Here is a 23,568-nt window from a genome sequence, read left to right as displayed (position 1 = left end):
TGGTTTTGATGGTCACTTTTTTTTATAATAACGGTCCAGGGGGGCACCGTGGCTCCCCTATAGTGTTGCCGTAAAACGTAATTCAACGTCAATATTCAGCAGTGGATCAATTTTGATAAACGAATTTTAAATGTGATGCAGCATATGTTGTTTGCAAATGCTGAAGAGATGAGCTTAATGGAAGCAAAGCGAGAAAAGTTAACATGAAATTGTAATAGACTACTGGTGTCTTCCCTAATCCCGCTTTATAGAGTTAGTGGGGACGCTATATTTTCCCTATGATTGCTCAGGAAATTTTCATTTAACTTGTGTTTTCTTGGTAGGATACGTTACTTTTTTGCTCGAACAGTCCTAAGTTCTGAAAAAAGTGCGTGTAGATACTATTAGCAGTATTTTTTTTTTAATAGCCATCAACCCCACCTACTCCGCGTCATCACAGACTCTGTTGTACCTTAGTTAAAATTGTGGGATGACAGATCACGACTGTCGCAGGAAATGTGATAGAATAAAAGCCAAAATTCCATGTAACGATTTCAATAGTTTATTATCTATTTACATGCTTTAAGTGTTGAATTTCTCCTGAAGGATCAACAGACAATTGTTGTTCAGAACCCACCAACAAAGTGTAATATCATTCGTAGGTTCTTAACACGGGGGAAGTCCATCCTTCCGACATATACATAACTACATTTTAGTTTCATTCAACAAGATAGATCACAAAAAAATTACCTATTACATTCAGTGTATCTCGCCTGTCGATTCAGTTCTACACGACCACCCTAACATGAACTTAGGGGAATGTTTTTGAGAGAGTGTGTGTGGGTATTCTTACGTGAGTACAAAAAGCTTTCGTACCGTATTTCTTCTTCTTCAATTTTACTTGCGTTTAAGTACCTACTTATAATTGCTAGCCGATTTGTGGGCTTCTTTAGCGGACAAGAGGAAAATATTACTTTATCAATGGAATCTGCTTAACATTTTGTTAGGACATAGCAGAGCGAAATGGGGGGGTGGGTCCCTCCTATAAATATCTAAACTTCGCTTTTTCCCGCAAACTAGTTCGGTCACTTTCCTATTGCGTAAGCGTACTGTGAGTGAAATCCTACCTGTGGTGACCCGTTGCGCTAAATTCCACCTTTAGCATCGTTTCTTTGACTAACTATTTACAGGTTTTGTTTGTTATTTAACTATTTGGAGCAGATTGAACTTTCTTCTTGTATTTTGTTTTTAAACTAATCTATTAAATTAAGATGTTTGCCTAGCTAATGATCTACAGTTCAGTAGAATACTCCTCGGAGTTGACGGAAAACTTTCGCCAGCAGATGTGATCTGGTTGGCCGTTGCTTATGTAGATGTCCCGATTGTAGCCTTCCTCCGGGTAGGGATTCTTTGAGAGACCATTCTGATGGTTTTGCTGCTTCTGCTGACTGCTGGACACGTTGTGATGCTTTGGCACGATCGGCGGTGGCGCCAGATGGTTTTTGCTGAAATTTTGAAGCGCGTCAGATTTCGCGAGTGGGTTACGCACCAGCGCTCCTCGATAGCCGTTATGATCGCCGGCCATAATGTCAATCCGAGACGAGAAGCTGTTGTCCGAAGTTTTGCGGGAGCTGCTGATCAGTCCAGTTTGACTGCGTTCACTAGGAGTCCGTTTGTCAGTGGTGTGTGACGATTTTCGCGAACTAGCGGAAGTTCTCGGCGATTTTTCATGGCTCGAATCGACACTGAAGGCCGAATTTTGCTGCTTGTACTGCTGTGGGAACTTATCAACGCTAATGTCTTCCTCGATGGCTGAATCTCCGTACACAGATCCACTGTAGTTAGGTGAGTTGCTTCCGGCCGTGGAAAGATTTTTGTTTGACGATCCGTACTTGTTAGAGTGTGAGTACTGGCCTTTCTTGATAGAGTTCGTATAATCCTTGGTACCCCGTCTTCGAAGGGTAAAATCTCTTTCTCCTGTGTCTTCGCACACCGATTTCCATTGCTTCCAAGCATGGCGCACCAGAGGATCTGCAGGTCCCCAGTCTTTGGATGGCTTCGTAGCACCATGTATCATGCTGAAGATATTATAATCTACCTGCTTACTTATCTCTACACAAGCCAGAAGCATGATCACTCCTAAACTAAAGACCACTGGAAGCCACTTTGGGAAGAACTCGATCAGCAAGTCGTTGTCGAAGTAAGTGATCGACCACCACGTCAAAATCGCTATCAACAGCACCGGGATGAATCCCCAGATGAACAACCAAGCCTTCAATACCGGTCGACCCAGAGAGAATTCCAAATCCGTATACAGATTCTTGGACCCGTAGACCCAACTGATCAAGATGATCTCGAAGATCATTGCACAAACGATCAGAGAGCCAACAATTCGGGTGTCCAGCAGCCTCGGGAAAATGTAGTTCGGGCACAATAGTCCAGCTATTGCGACAACTAGTCCGGCCAGACACACCGTGTAGTTGGGATGTTTTCTGATCATTCGGGTCGAGGTGTAGATGTAGATGGTGATCGAGACGATCGAAGATAGGAACAGCAGGCCGAACGATAAACCCGGAATCAACCGTTGCAGCAGTGGGTCCAGTTCATGAACCGTTATAGCCCGGTCGTAGATGGCCGTGATGCTAGTCAGTTCCGGATAGAGCAGGTGCTGATCGTTGGCCGTGTTGTAGAACTGGAACATGTAGAACACGACCGCGATCGTCGTGATGAGGATGTTGAAGAACATGTACACGAATGATGTCCTAGAAGAAACGGAAAAAGACTATTATTATATTTGAAACCAGAATGTTACTCGATAGTTGTTAAATGTCCCTATTTTGATTCTTTAATGAAATCCATAAAAACTGTTCTAATATCTTTTTTTAGCTTTTGTTAATACCTTAATTTTTGAAGTAAAATTCAAGATAAAACATTGTACTCATAGTTTAAAAAAAACCGAATTATTACTATCTTGTTCTGAAATTATACCATCCCAAATTTTGCATTTCATCTAAGAGAACTTTTGTAAAGAGTGTTTCCATCAAAGTTTTGTTGTAACTACAAAAGATTTTAGCGCCAAGATTTAGGAAAAAAATGTTTCTCAATATTAAACTTGCAGCGCTGCCTAGTACAAATGAGACATTGATGAAAGCATTTGCTCAAACTTGTTTTGCTTCAGATTTCAGTGTTGTGGGTTTAATTGATATGCCTTCAGTGCCAAAAGTTGAACCTCCATTCACCAGGCTATGAATCGGTTACCTGAAGACATACTAAGTTACGGTCTTGGACAAAATCGTACTACAGAAAATTGCTTACCTACCTAACTTTTTAATTGACACGTAAGTTATTATATGATTTAGGAAAAATCATGTTCATTTTAAACAAACTATTCATTCTATCATATAAACTTAAAAGTTAAATTTTTCCATGTTAACATGGAGAAGATTTGCACCAAAACAAATCTTTTGAAACCTACTTGTGGAAATAGACTTTTTCCGTAAATGATGGATCATTCACATCTTTCGATGCCAAAAGGTCATTCTGATTCTGGAATCGATTTTATTCTCGCATCGATAGTAAAGGCATCTGCATTTGTGGTTTCTAATCGCTTTATTTTATTTTTTTATTTTATTTATTTAACAATCTTTGCAGATGCTTCAAATTATTTACAGAGATTAAACTAACTTATCCTAGATTTAAACACAGATTTCGACAAATTAAAATCAAATTCACTAGCAATTTCGTTGTATTTTGCACAACATACATCTAAAGGATTGTTCTGACCATATAGAGTTCGTCGGTGAGAAAGTCTTAACAATTCCTGCGACCGGGTCGTTCTTAAAGGAGCATTAAACGGCAGGAGCGACAACAATTCCGGACAATCCACGTTATTCTGAATGATGTCGAAAATGAAGAGGCGTTGTAGGAAAACGCGCCTTGATTCTAGCGTCGGTAGATTTAGTAGTAAGCACCGTTGTTCGTAAGGCGGGAGTGAATATATATATATATATATATATATATATATATATATATATATATATATATATATATATATATATATATATATATATATATATATATATATATATATATATATATATATATATATATATATATATATATATATATATATATATATATATATATATACTATATATATATATATATATATATATATATATATATATACTATATATATATATATATATATATATATATATATATATATATATATATATATATATATATATATATATATATATATATATATATATATATATATATATATATATATATATATATATATATATATATATATATATATATATATATATATATATATATATATATATATATATATATATATATATATATTTATATTTAGAACTGGCATAAGAATTGATTTAAAACAGGAACAGGAGTTATAAAGAACTAATGACACTCGGCTTCAAACAATTTCTTCCTTTTTTTTCTTTTTTGTTGCTGGTCAGAGAGTGCTTCTGTATAACAGCTCCAACCGTGGCCCAAAAATTTCCTCTATTAAAAATGGAGACACGGCATGAAAAATTGCGACATTTTTTTAAAATTTCTGATCATCTAGAAACCAATAAAATTTCCTCTGTTTGCAAAAACAGTATTGGGTGCTGCTAGCGAAACAATTTCAAAAAATACGTCGTAATATTTAAAATTGTTTAAAACGGGCAAATCCTCATTATAAAATGCGTACTGGCAATTCATTCGGGGGATAAAAAGGGGATAGGAGGCTCCCTTACAGTTTTTCTCGTAGCTCTAGAATTAATCAAGCTTATGGAACCAAATTTAGCTTGGGATGGTATTATGGTGCGAGAAATGTATGGATGAATATACTGAATATTTTGGAACCAAATTAGGCATGGACAGGTTTTTTTGAAGGAAAAGGTTTCTATTGATATTTTCCCCCTTTTCCTGTGGGGAGAAAGGAAATGGGAGGGTTATTCCTTATTTTTTGCATTTCTTCAGAACTAAACCTAGCAAATGGAACCAAATTCGGCATGAGAAAACACGTGGTACCGTAAACTGGGGGAACATTGATCACTTTTTAAATTCATTTTCGAATATATTGGAAGGGGTTGCTTTTTTGTAAAACCTAAAATACTTTCTGAGGTAAGGAGTACAAAGCATGATAATTGAAAGCAGAACTCAATTGAATTTGTCAACATTTTCTTCAAAAACAAATATACTCAAAAGATAGACAATTTTGCTGCATACATTTAGAGGCAATTTTTTTTTGATTTTCTCAACATTTTTTTGGCCTGAAAAACAAATGAAATTTTACTTTCTTGCAATACTCTAGTCCCTCCCACTGTTCCATGTTCTTTTTTCTCCAATTAAACCATTTGATAGCGGTTTTAAGCTATTGGTTTTATACAGGCTTTCTCATTGAAAATGTCCGTTTTTCATATTTCCAAAACTTATCATAGAATGTCCATAAATAATAATAATGTCCATAACAGCCCATTTGTTTCTAAATGCTATCATTTTATCAGGAAAAGAGTTCTTTTGAGTCTAAGAAACAACATGTTTTTTTAAACTTTAAAATTATATTCTAAGTAATGTAATAAATCTCCAACTTCCAATTAAATTAAGCCTATTTGAAACTTAATTTATAGGCTTTCAAACGTAGGAAACAGATTTCAAATATTTTTACTTCAGACTGAGTTAGTGATGATTATCTGCAAAAATTTGATGTTGATTTAAGTTCCCCCAGTTTAAAACGGTTTTTAGGTAAGAAAAAATTGAGTATGATCATCAACGCCTACGTCCTGAAAAAAAGTGGGGACTGGTAGGGAAAAGAAGGAAGGGCTCATATATAAGTTTTTTTCTGGTATAAATCGAGAACTTATCAAACAAAGTTCTCATTAACTTATAAGATAAGTTGATTGCTTACGAATTTTTGGCATAACTGGGAAACATGTTAAACAAATGGAGCCAAATGTGGCACATGACGAGGTTAAGATACTAAGAATCCTTAAATGGTATTTCTTGAACTCTTCCTACTTTAGAAAAAGGATAGTGTGGAGAGTGCATATAAATAAAACACACATTTTGGCATAATGAATGAACTTATGAAGTTGGTGTTTAAAACACGTTGTAAAAAATTCAGACCAAGTTCCAGTTAATAAGGCCGGAACAAATTTCAAATCCTTCTTTTGTCACTTGAAGTTCGCGAGGGGGGGGGGGGGGGACAAAAAAAATAATGCGTAAAACAAAAAAAAATTGAATAAATTGCACGAAAGCTTGTATGCAACAAAATTGCATACTGTATCGTTGCACAAAACCTTTAAATAATGTAATTTTTTATCGAAAAATACAAGAAAATCAAAATTTTTAAAGTTGAAACAACTCCCATATTTCAATATTTTTTTCTTTTGGTTTTGTAATCTTTCGGGTATTTGATTTTTTTCGAAATTCACATAAAATACTTAAAGCTTCATTTATTTCCTCCTTGAACTTTTTTAAAAATTTCGAAGGGGAAGGTGTCAAAAGTAGAAATTGATATTTGTTCCAGCCTTATATGAAATCAACTTGGTATTACAATTCGGAACTCAAGCTGTATCCCTCATTTCAAAGTTGTTGCTTCTGAAGTATGTTGAAATTTGATTTAAAATATTAAAAAACAACAAAATTTCTATACATTTGGCAAATTTCATTTGTTTTAAGGAAGTTTTGCAAAGTATACCGGGTCAGCTAGTAACAAATAAAAATCGAAACACTTCACATAAGAGATAAATTAGAAAATCAACTAATTAAGGACAAGGTTGCCGACATCACAGAAAAATCTATAATTTCACAGAATTTTGAGCAAATTTTCATCACAGAATTTATTTCACAGAACACAGAATTTAGAAAATATCCACAGATTTCACAGATTTTTCAAAGGTTGTATGTATTCCCGAAATTATAAATTTTATGTCAACATCGTTTATGGATTTCTTACATTGTTTTTGAAAAACATGGTTATGTAAATTGATGTTTCTCAAGTGAAGTGTAAAAAAGACTCATTTCTTCGTGACTTTTCAAAGAAATTTATGCTGTTTTCATTACAGAAAACCATTACAGAATTTCTAGTTAAAATCATAGAAAATCAGACTTTTTTCGCAAAAGCAAAGGATTTTTTCTGCAACCTTGATTAAGGATTCCCAAAAAAGAATTTTCGGAAGCTTTTATATCTTCTCCTGATTCTTGTGAATCCATTTCAACTATTTGTTAAGGTTTTTCAAAACTCACCCCAAAAAAACAAACAACGTTTTTTTTTTAACCCAAAGAACAATGTCAAATCATTGCTTTAAAGTTTGAATGGGGTTTTCTGATAGTGTCTATAGTTTACTCGCGACTCATTTGAGAACGAGAAAATATCACAGACAAATCCTTCATCATTGGTAGAGTGTAATCAGCAACAAGTTTCGTGTACCTACTTTAGGTTGGCAGCCAAATGAAGCATGTCGAATTTTGAAAACCGACTGTACACATTTGGTAGATTTTGCCAAAAAACTGACCTGTGCTAAATTTCCGCTCAATCGGGCTTGGAGCTTTAGGGATGCCTCTAAGCGCTCAAAGTTTCGGTTTTTTAAACCTCAAAAATCACCTATGGCAAGACGGAAATCGAAAAAATCGAAATTTTAATTCTGATGACAATGAATAAAAAATGCATAAAACGACGAAATCTTTAATACATTTTTAAGACATTTGGCATCAAAATAAAAAAAATCGATTTCTCCTTCTTCCTCTCGTCTTCCCTTAGGTGATTTTTAGGCACCTCTAAATCAAATCCGATTGAGCTGAAATTTGGCACAGGTCAGTAGTAGTAACGTATATTGATCATGAAATTGTTTCCATACAAAAATGATTATATGGAATGAATCAAAATTGCTTAAAGAGTGCCGTCACACGCAGGGCCGAATTAAGCCGGCGGGGGACCCGGGGCAAATTTTATCGGGGGGTCCATATGAATTAGTTTTTTTTTCATACATGTATAGCATCCCAAAGAGTTTAAAATATTTCAAACATACAAAAGATTTGGAAAAAGTTCAGTATATTGCTTCCATCTTTCCATTATGGCTGCATAGAAGGTAGTTTCTGGCATCTGGCATGAATCCTTTTTTTTTTTTTCAAACAATAGTTGTTACAAATCACGAGTAAACATTGTAGAAGAGATAATGAACTTATCAAAAATGAAAACTCTAATTAGAGCTGTTAAAAGCATAATTTAATTCGTAAATTATTTAATAACTCTATCATTAACTTACAGTACCGTTCATAATTGTATAGAAATCGGAAGCACGCGCACTGTCTCTTCGACTTTGAACTTCCATTACTTTTTACTCTGATAATATTTTTTTATCGAATTTTCCTCGTTAGATAGATCAACTATCACACAATTAAATCACAAAATATGAGCTTCCTGGAGTTTAAGTGGCCTGAGATACAGTAATTCTATGAAAATCGAACTTTTGAACCTTTCTCATTCCAACTGCAATATCTCAGAAACTACGCTACTTTTTTAACTTTTGCAGAGTGATTGTTGAAATGTAAAGCTAGCATGTCTGAAGTTTTTGAAAAGTTCTATCAATGAAATCAAAAGTTACGCGAGGTAACATATTTCAGGCATGAACCTTAAAAATGCGAATTCTAAAGAATTTTGGACGATTCATAAGAACAATATCGTTTTCATCCACAAATCAGTCAAAAACTATCTGGCAAAAGCAATGAAGAAAAGAAAAAAATTAAATGAATGATTCATTTGTGTTTTGTAATAAGAATTTCATGATATTGTTTTGATTTTTTGGTTGAAATAGATTTACTGATTGCTAAACATAAAAAAGGATTTTCCTATGGAGACAATCGTCCAAAATTCTATAGAAATCGCATGTATAGGTTCATGCCTGAAATATTCTTCCCCGCGTATCTTTTGATCTCATTGATAGAACTTTTAAAAAATTTCAGACATGCTAACTTTATATTTCAACAATCACTCTGGAAAATTTCAGTAAAAAATGTAGCGTAGTTTCTGAGATATTGCAGTTTGAAAGAGAAAAGTCCAAAAAGTTCGATTTTCGTAGAATTACTGTATCTCAGGCTACACAAACTAATAGTATGATAGTTGATCTATCTAACGCAGAACATTTGATCAAAAAATATTATCAGAGTAAAAAGTTATGGAAGTTCAAAGTCGAAGTGACAGAGCGCGTGCTTCCAATTTTTATACAATTATGAACGGTACTGTATATCCCCGCTAGTTTGGAAAAATTCCAAGATAAATATTATAATGCTTTTCATTTAATTAATGATGTCTTGGATTAACCTTTATCGAAAGCAAAATGCATATTTGTCTCATGAAAATTGGGAAGTAACAAAAAGATCTCTGATAAAAAATCCAAAATCAAAAAAATATATCCAAACAAATAAATTTAAATTTCATGGAGATACAAATATAAAAATACAAGAGTGTAATTTAAAACCAAAAACCAGATTTTATTCAAAACCACAATTCAGTGTCTCTTATTTATTAAAATTATTTTTTTTTTCAAATCAAGATAAAAGAAACAAATTACAAATGCAATTAAAAAACAAAATTGGAAAACTTGAGACTTGATGGTTAGTTTTGGTGAATTTCAGGTTTTGGAAGATTTGGCAAAAGTGCACAAATTTCTTTATGATTTTTTATCATATTTATTTCAATTGTTTTCACAAAAACAAAGCTGCTCTAATATAGAATCTTATTGCAGACTTGAAATCAGAGTGCTAAAATTAGTTAAAATAAACTGTTTAAATCAGTTTAATTTTGTTGGCTCATGCTATTTATTGTATGGTAAGCATTCCAAACTTCCCGGAATTTTTGGTCACGCCTGGGTCATCAAAGTAAAGTGGACAAGTAAGGCAAACTACAGGCTGGCCAAACTGCTAGAATATTGTAAAAACAAATCCGCATTTTTGTGGCTGAAAACCTCTCAAATAAAGACATAAAAAAATCGTATTTTTTTTTTATTTATTTCCATTATTTAAAAAAAACCGGAAAACTCAAATTCAGCTCAATTTTTTGAGTAACTTAATTTAATTGTTTTTTTTTTCATTAAAAAAAAAATTACCGCCTGCTGTGCTTTGATAAAAAATAAATAAAAATTCGAGGTTTTTTCTCATTTTCTTTTGGATTTTTTTTTTAAATAGCTGGATTCTGCTTGGATTTATTCGGATTTTATGGAGAAAAAAAAATCGGAATCGAATGTCTAGGTTTTTCCACGTTTAAGAAATTTTTTATCCTGATTTGCACAGCTTGCATAAATACGGAAAACATCTGCAATGCTCACTGTAGGAACCCCTTAAACTTTAACAAAAGTGAAACTATTAGAGATATTATTTTTGTTTCTAGTATTTCTTTTTTTATATACTTAGTTTTCTAGAACTTAAACCGGTATGATTTAAGTAATGTTATAGGGCTTGTGATATAGCTCAGTTGGCAAGTCTGTTGTCTCCTGAGCCGATGTCCACGAGTTCGAGCCCAAGAGTAAACATCGAACACAGTTGTACCGGATAGTTTTTCAATAACGATCCGCCAACTGCAACGTTGATAAAGTCGCGAATGCCATAAAGATGGTAAAACGACTATAATCGAAACAAAAAAAAAAATTTAAGTAATGTTATACATTTTTTCCCCGGGGGATTGGGGCGGCTCAGGGTCAATTGCTCCCATTACCCCCCCCCCCCCCCCTTTAATTTGGCCTTAGTCGCACGTATGGGTAACTGAGAGATAAATATGCCTATGATATTGCAATTTCGATGAAAATTTTGTTGATAGCTTTCCATATAATCATTTATGTCCAAGGATTTTTGTAGATCAAGAAATAAAGCGATTTCAAGTACAGCGAACTCCTTGATTTGCTTTTAAAAAACCGATATTTCAAAAAAGTTTTCAATCAATGATGATCATTTGAAATAGGTGAATCAATCCCTCGTTCACTTCTAATGAAAAATTTTGAACAGGCAATTTATGGAAAAGGGAAAATCTTTTTTTTTCTCGATGTTTATATCATTTTTCGTTATGTAATATGATTCTTATGACAAAATTTAAATCATGAAATGATTGTTTTATTTGATCCTGAATGGAAAAATGTCTGTTTCGATCCCTTTGAAATCAAAAGTGAATTTATCCAGAGCTTCTAGATTTGAAAAAAAGATTCCGATTAAGCTTCCCCAAGAAATCACATCTCGAAGATTATTCAGTTTTGAAAAATAAAATCTGATGATAAATATAATGTGGAATTTCTATTTTCTTTTCAAAAATGAATAAATACCAAAGCACGCCCCAACAAAATTTAGGTACTTTATCCGAAAAAGATACTCACTTGACGGCATCTCCTTTGTACAGAAACTTCCCGGTAATAACCGGCACGGCTCCAATCCCAATGTTCAGGGAATAGATCACCTGAATCAGCGCGTTGTACCAAACCGTACTATCCGCGAACGATTCTGGATAAAATGGCCACAGCTCCGGGATGTACTCCTCGTTGATGGCTTTTGTCACTTCCCAGCCAGTTTCGAAAACCAGTAGCAACAGGGCTAGGAAGCCGAAAAAGTAGATCGATCGTCGGTTGATTTTGCCACTGTGCGTGCTGCGGAAAAAATTGGGCCAAAAACAAGTGCAGAAGGTTATGAAACAGTCTTCTCAATATCCAATCATGCTTGACGCGTGATGATAAATGACAGATAGAAACAACGACAGCAACAAAAAAATGCTTACCAAACCATCGAAATGACCCATAACAGGATTAGACTCAGCGCCAGCAATCCGAAGTAGAGGGAACTTCGCCAAACTGGACGTAGGAATGTTAGTCTGCGGGAGAAAGTAAAAATTTATTCATAATACAGTTTAAAACAGTTTGATTAAACAACTACTATTGGTTGAATCATGGGGAACTGTCATCGTAAAAGTATTCAGGAATGGGCACTTACTTCAAACACTCCTGTCCGCTATTTGGTTCCGCATCGTACCCGTTCTGTTGAGGGGAGAAATGAAGAGAAAAAATCCAATCAAAAAAAGTGAAATTCATGACCTCACAGCAATGGGGAGGGATATCGATTCATAAAACGTGGCTCTTTACGCGACGTCCAACGATTCATTAATTGAGAGACACTCGAGAGGGAGCCCTGTACCCAAAAGGCATTTTAAAAGGTTGATTTGACAGTTGACTCACGTGAATGGCCGACGGGTTGATCGTTACCGCCTTATTACACTCTCTAAATGGCACAGATTTGAATGACAGCATTCCCACGTACAGCAGGGCGATCACCGACTGCATCGAGGTCCAGATGGCCGCCAACCAGGAAGCAATCCGGCCCACCAAACTGGCACCTAATTTGGGAAGATTGGGGAGAGAGCAAAAAAAAAAGAGACAAAACAAACCTGTCAGTGAGTGTGATCTAATAAATCCTCAACCTGTATTATGAAATCAAGATCGGTTACAAGAGGCTAGACTTTTTTTTCCCAAAAATCAATCATTCATAAATAGACTACCTGAATTACTACTTTTTATTTTCAGGAGGAGGCAACTTTCTATATCGAGAATCAAGTTGATTTGTGGTGGCATAATAGATTACGTTTATTCGATGTGAGATGAAAATTAAACCCATACAAGAGATTTAACCTTTTCTATCAATCTGTGAACCAAAACGAAATTAAAATTTTTTCCAATGGCTAAATATTTATGCCATTGATTTTGGGAAGTTTATAAAAATCCTTCATTTATTTGATCAACTTGAAAGAATGATTGGTGACTGTTACAAAAATAAACATCTAATAATTTGAAGGTCGGAATACAAAAATGTCTAGGACCTGAATGGAGCTTGGAGTGTCAAAAAATTGCGTTATGTCTGGGAGCTCAACCTCTAAATGATAGATTTTGGTCTGAAGATCGAACTTTTGTAAGGGGCAAAAAGTATGTTTAGAGGTCCCCCAAACGCGGTTTTTAAGAAAGTCCACTTTTCAAAGATTTGATTAAAAAAAAACTGGGTCCACACAGCCTCTTTCTAGAAACAAAAATTCGTTTGTTCACAATATTTTAACTCAACTGACCAAAATGTGTAGCAAGCGTAGATTTTTTTAAAATAGCGATGCGATGCACTTAAGCTTTGCTGAACAAAGTATATTGTTTATATAATCGTGTGAAGAGCTATTTACGATCTAATCCTTACCTAAAAATTACAATTTACACAAAAAGACTTAATTGATTTAAGCGAATCAGAGAGCCAAATACCTAATTTGAGCTAAATCTGACAACGGGAAGGGATTACATTGAATCCTAAGTGTGTAAAGCATTCTGAGAGATTGTGTTCTGTAGAGGCTTGAAAAACTGGGCTTCTTTTAAATATGTTTTCTTAAGGGGGGGGAAGGGGTGTAGGGTCTAACACTTTAAAAAAAATCTATTTTTTTATTTTTTTATTTTCTTCTTGGAAAACATTTCAAGAATGTTGTGTCAAATTTTCAAGTCAATTGGAGCAAAACTGTAGAAATTATAGGCCTTTATCTCCTCCTATCTAATACTGCAAGAAAGCAAGAGCAGAAACTTCAAACGCGTTTTTCTCGAAAGCACATTTTTAAAGTCCGTGGACATCGTCATTTGAAAACTACTTATCCGATTCTTTTCAAATTTGGAACATATTTTCTACATATAAAATACCAGACCCCAACGTTTTTCTTTTTTGTATTTTTTACTTTGGGGAGATTTTACAGGTGAAAAATGGCGGATTTTTTCGTGAAAAATCGTAGTGTTTACTTCAAACAGCCACAAAAATTTCATAAAAATATTTTTAAGTTAAATAAAAACGTTGGGGTCCAGAAAAACATCTATTAAAAATATTTTGCTCTGATTTTTTGACCTCAGATAATTCTGTGCTGAGATACAGTGTCCACCGCAAATCCTGTTTTCTAAAAGGCATCCTCGAAAGTGCTCCGTCACCGGCTCATTTTTCAATATTTTTCTACGAAAAAATTACTAAATGTTCTTTTAACAATGCTTTGTATAATGCAAAAAATTTGAATACATTTGTTTGAACGATAGCTCTAGAAAAAATTCGTGAAAATGGTGTTTTTTTATACCCGTTAGACCCTACCCCCCCCCTTAACCAATCGATTGCTTTTAACACGTTCGTCGCCACGCTCACTTTGGTAGTTTTACTAGCCGGGCCCAAAGAAATTTTCAGAGAGAGAAAGCAAAGAGGGAGAACTCCCATATTTGAAACGTGTGGCAAAGCTGAGCGGTGAACTCAATTAAGAGAGCGGCACACGCTTTTTGATGTGACGGGGCCCCCCAGGAAATACACCCGTCACCCGAATATGGGTGCCGTGGCGACGAACGTGTTAAATATTAATTTGAAAAAATAAAATAAATCCAGTCAAATATTTCACATGAAGACCGCATCATGATTAGAATTATAACAAAAAAGTTATTGCGGTTCACGCAATGAATTATCAATTCTTAAGTTATCAAAGATCGATCTTACTCAAATCTGATCAATTCCAAAAATTTCTACACGCCATATCATCAACACAAGAGGTAATGGACAAAATTTGACGAACGATTTGAACTCAAGACGCCTCAATATTCCAAAGTTAGTCGATAAAACGTAGGCACCATGACCGTAGGAACGGGGAGGGTTTTTGGGGATTAAACCCCCCAATAGGGTCCATCAAAAGCAAGCAAGGTACTCAATCTACACACAAAATTTGTAATTCCTAATCGTACTTTGATCATTACTCAAAACTGACGTCAGAACCTCGAAAACAAATCCCCGGTTCAGAATTCAGCTACAGTTTTTCGAAATTCATTTTTGAATAATCAATTTCAAATAAGATGTGACTCATTTCAGAGATTCTGATTCCTTATTATCAAAATTGAAATTGTATTTGTGTTTTCATATTTTAAACTATGTCCAGTTAAGGATTCTTGATTTTCGGATCAAATTATCATTTAAAATTGAAATGGAAAAATGTGTTTGAAATGGTCGTTTAAATTTGGTTTAACATTTCCTTCAAAATTTGATTCATGATTTTCGAAACTCATATCCATTTCTAACATTTAGTTTATAGTTTCCCGATTATGAAAAAAAAAATTAAAAATTATTCTGAGTTTTTGTTTCATATTCAGATTCGATGTTCATGAATTTTCAAGTTGAATTAGAAATTCATAATTTCAATAAAGAATAATCATTGAAATAAAAAACATCCGAATGATAATTATGGATTAATGACTGAGGGCTCTGAAACTGATTTCAATTTTTGGCTCATAATTCCAAATTTAGTACCCGTTTTCATGTTCATTTCAGAATACGTATTGGAATCCCGAAACAGATTGAAAATTAAAATTTTGAACTCAGGTTTAAAAATTAAGATTCAGATTCAGCTCGTTAATGAGTTCCACAATCAAAATAAAATGATCAAGATGACTATTTCGGCAAGGAATTAAAATTGCAAGAGATCGCAGGTTAATGCCTCCAATTGTTAGTTCGATTAAAAAATTTAATCAAGGTCCGTTCGTTTGCACAATTTAGCTGAAAAGGACAAAAATTAAGTAGAATTTGAGTTCATTTGGCAAGTTTTGTCTAATGAAAAAAATATTTTTAATAAGCCATCCACAGAAATTGATTTTTAATGAAAGAAAATTGATGATAAAGAAAGATGTATCTTCTCTTAAAAAAATGCAAGGAATTCCATATAGTAGATTGTAGAACATTATTAATATCGCAGTTGTTTCAAGAAACGAATTTCAAGCTAAAATCTTTAATTAGAATCGAGTTTGCATGGAAGTGATTTGAATGGCAAATTTTTTATCTTTCACTTTTACTTTTGAAATTTAGATTAATTTTCAGAATTTTTTTCAGAATTGAAACATTTCTTGAAAAAAAAAAATATTGTAACTTGAAACCAAATAAGCTTAATTGAGCTGGCCAGATTAACGGGTTTTATCTGGACTTGCTCGAATGTTAATTAAACAAAATTGGAAAAGAAGTGGCCCGGTCCGGTTGCCCAAATTTTATTGAAAATCTCCTGATTTCGTGCAGATTCATTAATTTTTTTTTTTTTGGAGAATCAAATGCAAAATTTCAAACTGCGTTATTGTTAAATTTTGTCGACTAAAAATGGAATTTTTCACGCGAAATGTCTTCAAATAAACATAAAAGATTTTTTGTGGCCCCTGAAATGCGATTCAAAATCAATTGTTTTTCATCCTTCATTTTTCTTGAATACTTCCTAGATTTTTGTTAATTTTTTCCATATATTGATCGGATTTTTGTTTGAAATTTAGGAAATAGAATGCCCGAATTTCGCCAGATTTTAAATAAACTACCCTGGATTTGCCTGGCACGGATACGTGCGGGAAAATTTCCGGCAATCTTGAGCTAAGTTCACATGATTTTGATGCAAATATTATGATTTCAACCATCGATAAAAGTTTACAATTTTTTTCTTAAGGATTCTTTATACAAATCTTAATCATCATTTCAAAGCTTTAAGAATGTATTTTCTATTCAACTCGAAAAACTATTTATGTAAAAGAACTTAAAAATTAATAATCAAATAGTTTTCAAGAATTAAAATTTTTTTTATTCATGCATTCTTTAAGCAAAAATTTCATATGAAAAGGACACCAAACCCCTGCCCCCCATGAGTTAGTCCTTCCTTCGGCCCTGGAAGGCACCAACAATACAAATTTACAAAAATCATAGACATCAACATTTTCCAGCATATAAGGAACTGTCTGCTTCCTGACATTGAAAGGGTTTTGTGCGATGACCTAAAAATATATTTTTGTAAAAATCGGTATCTCTTCTGGTTTGTGGAGTATCAATATTATGATTCAAAAAAACTAAATAAGAAAAACTTCATTTACAACAACAAGTGGTGTATTGAAACTCAAATCTTCACACACAAAACAATACCTCATCTTTAAAATTGGTTTTTCTTAGGAACAAGTTCATCCATTACTTTATAACTAACTAGCTGATTTTACCCGGCCTTGCTCGGGTTCACATAAAATATAAATCGAAATGAGTCGTTTGACTTTTTGAAATCTTTTTGTTCATCATCATAACAAATTGGACCATGTTTGGCCATGTGAGCTTTGTAAATTTTAAATTGGGATTATTAGCAATGTTTATCGTTTTCATATTATTAAATAACTAATGCGAATGCTAGGAGGCTTGGATCGAAAAATTCGTTTAATGTTGTTGCACCAATTCTTGTTCAGTTTAGAGACGAAACAGTTAAAGAAAAATTATTTGATCACAAACGCGCGCATGGAGTTTTGGTTGCATCTGCTGTAAGCGATGTCTTTTCTCAATCTACGAAGAAGATAACCATCCGAGATGAAATGACTTCGTTTGGGAGAGAACTTTTAGAATGCGCCAAAGGCGTCCAGGAACAATATGGATTCAAATATATTTGGCCAGGGAGGAACGGAAAAGTGCTGATTAGACGTCAAGACGGTGCGAAGGTGGAGCAAGTTAGCAGTAAACAAGAATTGTATGCCCTATCGAAAAATATCAACAAGCGTGGACTGTTTTCTTCAAACTCAACTTCATCTCCAGAGCAACCGGAATCAAAGCGTGTCCAAAACTAAATAATCATACGGAACAGCGAACTCAAACTTTTATTTTAAAATGAATACTTCAAATTTCAATTATTATTATGAAACAATAGAATCTTTAAATAAAAATACAACAAGCTCAAACTCTCGTTTTACTTTGCGTCTAATGCAATTGAATGCTAGAGGTTTGAACAACTTAAGCAAAGTCGATGATATAAATTTTGTTCTTGAGCAATACGTGAATAAAATTGATGTGATCGTTATTGGAGAAACTTGGCTCAAAACGCATGCGGCACAATCTTTAAACTTTCTGGGATACAAGGGGATATTTTCTTGTCGCCACGATAGAGATGGTGGTGGACTTGCGGTTTTCTATAAAGAAGATCTCTCTTGCGACGTAGTCATCAATTACTATTCGGAAGGATTCCACCACATTCATGTAACAATTGAACTAGATTCTCAATTACTTCAGCTACATGCCATTTATCGACCTCCTTCATTTAGTATGCCTTTATTTTTGGATAAACTGGAGAGTTTACTTGCTAGTACTAGAAGAGGTGTCCCATGTTTAATCGTCGGAGATATCAACATTCCAGCCAACAAAACTCATATCGACTCTACTAGAGACTATTGCTCCATGTTAAACAGTTACAATTTCGCTATTACCAATACGTTTGTAACAAGACCAATAAGTGGTAATATATTGGACCATGTCGTATGCTCGGAAGCTATTGTTGAAAGAGTAATTAATGAAACCTTATTATCCGATATAAGCGACCATTGTATAATTTTTTCGAGCGTCAGTCTGTCTAGACGTATTTGCAAAACTATTCTCCAGAAAACCATAGTTGATTATACAAAAGTTGACGCTGAATTCGAAAACTCGACCCGCAATATCTCCGCTAGTTCTGCATCAGAAAAACTTGAATATGTGATCAATCTGCACAAGAATCTCCTTAAAAAATACTCTAAAAAAGTTGAAATTCAAGCCAAAGTAAAAGGTTTCTGCCCTTGGATGAATTACGATGTTTGGGGGTTGCTTAAAGCTAAAAACAATCTTCTAGCACGATGCAAACGCCACCCACATGATTGTCGACTCCAGGAATTACTTGTACAGATGTCTAAAAAAGTTCAACAAGCCAAAACGCTAGCTAAAACGAGTTACTACGGATCACTTTTCCAGTCCTCAAATCAAAAAGCAATGTGGAATACTATAAACGCTCTGACCAATCGAAAAAATGTGAAAGCAAACAAAATAACACTCAACATAAACGAAAAGCTCACCAGTAATCCTTCGTCTGTCGCAAGTCACTTCAACGAGTTTTTTGCGAATATAGGCCCGCAGCTTGCCTCAACTATTAGTAGTCAACGAAATATAAATAAATATGGGACGTTGACCAATGCTATCCCAGAGTCTATTTTTCTTACTCCTACAACTGAACAAGAAGTATTGATCAAAATACATCATTTGGATTCAAAAAAAAGCATCGGACCCGATGGAATTAGTGCACTTTTTGTGAAAAAACATCATGTTTTGTTCGCAAATCTGCTAAGAGATGTGTTCAATGAAAGCGTAGCTACCGGAACCTTTCCGAATTTTCTGAAAGTCGCTCGGATCGTTCCAATTCATAAAAGTGGGCCCAAAAATGACGTGAACAACTATAGACCAATATCTGTCCTCTCAATATTAAGCAAAATCTTGGAGCAGCTACTAGTTTTTCGAATAACTAGTTTCCTCAAGTCACACGAACTCCTCTACAGCCATCAGTACGGATTTAGAACAGGATCTAGTACTGTAACCGCAGCTAGTGATCTATCCAAGGAAATTTACGATGCATTTGAAAACCAACAATACGCCGCAGTTCTCTTCCTCGATCTTAAAAAAGCCTTCGATACCGTCGATCACATATTGTTGTTGGAAAAACTGAAGTTTTACGGAATCCGAGGAAAAGCGAACGATCTTATTAAAAGTTACCTATCAAATCGTCTCCAGTACGTGGGAGTAAATGATACCGAAAGTGCACTTAGACCGATGTCAGTTGGCGTGGATGGCAAAACTCCTCAGATCGGCTTGTCCAGTGAAAGAGAGTGCAATTTTTTTCGTCTGCTCCCCCAATCGGTGCGAGGAGAGATAAATCGCACTGAAATCAAGAGTGAGATTGTCAACGCATAAGAGTGAGCGAGAGCATTCACATCCGCTGATGAAGAGAATTCCCTTCTCCGGAAAAATCTGTTGCACATTGTGTTGAGGAGAATTCGAGAGCTAAGTTTATTCTTGGTACGTTCACGAGAAAAGATGCTGCTCTCCGAATCAAAGGTCCCAGCGGTGTCCTGATTTTCTAGAAGCCATCCTGATCTTAATTGCAGTTGATTTTGTTATAAAAACAGTTTAACCTCTTAAACCAATGGTAATCTTCGGTTCAGATGATATTTGAACGGTGTTTTTCGGTATAAACTACAAACCACCTAACTTCTTATCTCAACTGTTGCATAAATTAAGGCGTATACTGCACCGCTATTTCGCCTTAATTTATGCAATCTAAGAAGCTGCATTCCATTTCCACCAATCCTGAAAAATCCTGGTTTTTGTTCTTCGCGGTGTCCTGGTTTTTTGACGAAACCACCTGTCACCTCTTCTTCGAAAGCTACCTTTTGCAAGAAAAAAATAATCCAAAACAGCTAACAGCAGTGGGCATAGAAGCGGGGAAGAAATTGTATTTATTTTTTCTACGTTGTGTGCTGGGAGTCTCAATAATTTTTTTCTTCTTTACTCTGAGGTGTATGACTGAAACACAAGGTGCTCTTTGTTTAGAATTCTCTTTCTCCCACTCGGATGCAAATGCTCTCACACTTGCCGTCCGAGTCACTTACAGCTCGTGTAAACTCGGGTAGCGAGTGGAGCACGATCAGCGAAAGAGGATTACACTCGGAAGCCGAACTGAAAACAGTGTTGTTTTCTCCCGGCTCTTTGTTGTTTGAGAAGAGCCGACCAACCCTGTCAGTTGGTATACCTCAGGGAAGTAACATAGGACCGCTCCTGTTCTTAATATACGTGAATGATCTACCGAAGCTTGCACTCGATGGAAGAACCCGCCTGTTTGCTGACGATACATCGCTGACCTATGTTGGAAGAGACACTAATGAGCTGGTAAATCGAATGGAACATGATATGGAGATACTAATGGGATTCTTCTCAGAAAATCTGTTATCACTAAATTTATCAAAAACCAAATACGTCATATTTCACTCACCTAGAAAGCGAGTCGAAGAGGTCCGAGAGTTAACTATTGGCTCTACGATTATCGAAAAGGTCGATAATTACAAATATCTTGGGTTGATGTTTGACACCAAACTATCATGGCAGCCTCACATTAATCATATTAAAAACGATGTTAGCACAGCTTGTGGCCTGTTATCGAAGGTGTCTAAGTTTGTTCCTACAAAACAGTTAGAGGCCATGTACCTGGCGTTCGTGCAATCCAGATTAAATTACATGGTTTCAATATACGGAAGCGCCACAAAAACAAAACTAAAATCGCTTCAAGCTACTCAAAACCGATGCTTGAAAACGATTTATAAAAAACCACGATTACATCCCACAGTAAACCTGTACGAAGAAGCTGCCAAATCAATATTACCCATCCTAGCACTAAGGGAATTACAATGCCTTACACAAGTGCACAACAAATTAAACAACCAATCAACCCATCACAACGAAACGCTAAATTTCCGTATCAATAGATACAATCTGAGAAGTAATCGTATGCTAGATATCAGTCGTCCAAAGTCTAATCTCACTAAATCGTCTCCCAGTTATTTCTCCAAGTCCAAGTACAACCAACTTCCTAACATATTGAAAGAAGAAAGGAACTTGATAAAATTTAAAAATATGTGTAAACAACACATCCGCTGCAAAATCTCCGATTACATTTAGTAAAAACCATCCACCGATGTGTCACTAACTGATCCATAAACCCAGTGTACCTCCTTCAAAGAGATTATATCTCGCTGGAGGTACCAAGCAGCTACCAGTCCTCATCATCTGCGCGTCAACCATTATAAACAGTCGACTAATGCCACTTTTGCAAAATATTTTCTTATTTTCTTCCCTCCACCGAGCCACTACCACCAGCCGCCGCCCACCGCCGACCACCGCCGCTCACCCGCCACACAAAACGCCACCCACCGCCACCTACTACCACCCATCGTCACAAACCATCAATAGCCAATTGAGTTATTTACAAAGTGTGAATTGTGAATGAAGAACAAAATTGTATCAATCTTAATGAAAAAATCATATGAAAAAAAAAAACGAAAATAAAATGGTGAGGAGGTTTTATGCCCTTTGGAGGACTCGTAACTAAACTGCTCCAGGGGGCTTTTCCCTGCTCAAAAAAAAAAAAAAAAAAAAAAAAAAAAAAAAAAAAAAAAAAAAAAAAAAAAAAAAAAAAAAAAAAAAAAAAACTAATATTTTTAAGCTTGCTAATCGAAATTTGAAAGAATTTCCCTTGAATGCTTACCCATTCTATCACGAAAAACATTTCAATCTAAGGTTGCCAGGTGGCCCGGATTTGTTAGAACATTTGAATCAAAATTTGAGATAAGTCCGGTCTTGCCCGGTTTCCCGGATTTTGTTGCAAAAAGCCAGGATTTGCCCGGATTTATTCACATAATTTTCAAAACGTAACATAAACTTGAGATATTTTCATTTTTACCTTCAAAAAGAAGTTTTAAATGGCAAGTTTTTGAAATAATTATGACTCGTGTTTGGAAGCTTGATATACAATTTAAAATCTGCTGATGTGGTTGAAAAAAAAATTATTTGCTAGTATATTTTTCTTTATTTTTACTGAATAATTCCTTGGTTTTAATCAAGTATGCTCGGATATATCCTGGCAATGATATCGGTTTGAACATTTTGAAATCAAATGCTGGATCTGGCCAGGTTTTTCGATAAATGTTTTTCATCAAATGATAACGTTTTTTTTTATCTTTTCCATGGGTTATCTAGTGAAAATCCAATGTATTAAGCTTGTAAACAAATGTTATCGACCTCTTTTCAAGATCTATCCGTAGAATGGAATACCTATTTAAGTTTTATTTTGTACTTAGAAATTTCAAAATAGATTTCCGCTGAAACCTTATAAAAGACTTCCTCTGTATGTTTTCAATGTGCTTTTTAAGTTTTCTTATAATTGAATGATAGAATTGAACACATCGATGATCAATAATTACTTAAAATTCAAAAAATTACAAATGAAATTGAATTGTACAAAACTAAAAACTTCAGATTAAATTACTAAAAGTCTCGTGCGTTGGATTTGGTTGCATAAAATGAACGTTAAATTGTCTAATTCCTATTGTAAACTAAATTCCTACACGGCAATCAAAGTGTTGAGATCGCAACCTTGAACTTACAACACAACCTTCAGTTTTATTAATTGTTTCCCTATGAGAAGTTCCGAAAATATGAAAATGGTTGGTTCAGTCCAAATAGTTATTCAACTGAAGAAGTCAATTCATAATGAACATGAATTAATGTATCCATACTTTACACACCGCATATTCTAGTAGATCCTCAACCACTGTTCTTCTAAATATATTTCTAACAGGCGAGTAGTTTTTTAAAAATGCTAAATGAAGGTTCATTATTGCAATCAAATGCCTCGCACCGGTACCACGTGCTTTGAACAGTAGAAGGGAAAAACACCCGCCAAAATTTCTCCTTTCAAATTTTTTATGCTCAGCAAGCTTTGATTTGCTTTCCAGTACACGTGAACTTTGGATGGTCGTTTCTAATGCCTTGCCCATGGTGATGGTGAAAACAATCCCGCCAAAGGAAACGAAAATCGGTTGACAAATGGGTGCCATGACTTTCGTTTCGTGGGAATAAAACCGTAAGTTGTATGGGAGGGTCCCTTTTCTTAGGTGGTAGGGGCTCAGAGCTATCACTAAAACCTTACCCTGGTCCAAA

The 23,568-nt window shown here is 34.8% G+C and overlaps 1 protein-coding gene across 4 annotated transcripts in view; it reads right to left on the bottom strand.

The window, feature by feature from the left end:
- Positions 1–560: 560 nt before the first annotated feature.
- LOC129751186 (sodium-dependent proline transporter) overlaps positions 561–23,568 on the bottom strand; it is a 376,098-nt gene continuing 353,090 nt past the window's right edge. For all 4 annotated transcript variants that reach the window (XM_055746547.1, XM_055746548.1, XM_055746549.1 and 1 more), the window contains 5 exons: positions 12,207–12,364; positions 11,965–12,008; positions 11,753–11,845; positions 11,358–11,624; positions 561–2,741 (listed from right to left, as the gene is read on the bottom strand). In XM_055746547.1, the coding sequence (XP_055602522.1) occupies positions 1,271–2,741; positions 11,358–11,624; positions 11,753–11,845; positions 11,965–12,008; positions 12,207–12,364 (2,033 nt within the window). In that variant the 3' untranslated portion in view covers positions 561–1,270. The remainder of the gene's footprint in view (positions 2,742–11,357; positions 11,625–11,752; positions 11,846–11,964; positions 12,009–12,206; positions 12,365–23,568) is intronic.

Source organism: Uranotaenia lowii, chromosome 3, assembly GCF_029784155.1.
Source record: "Uranotaenia lowii strain MFRU-FL chromosome 3, ASM2978415v1, whole genome shotgun sequence".
Lineage (NCBI taxonomy): Eukaryota > Metazoa > Arthropoda > Insecta > Diptera > Culicidae > Uranotaenia > Uranotaenia lowii.
This window is presented reverse-complemented; position numbering and strand designations above follow the sequence as displayed.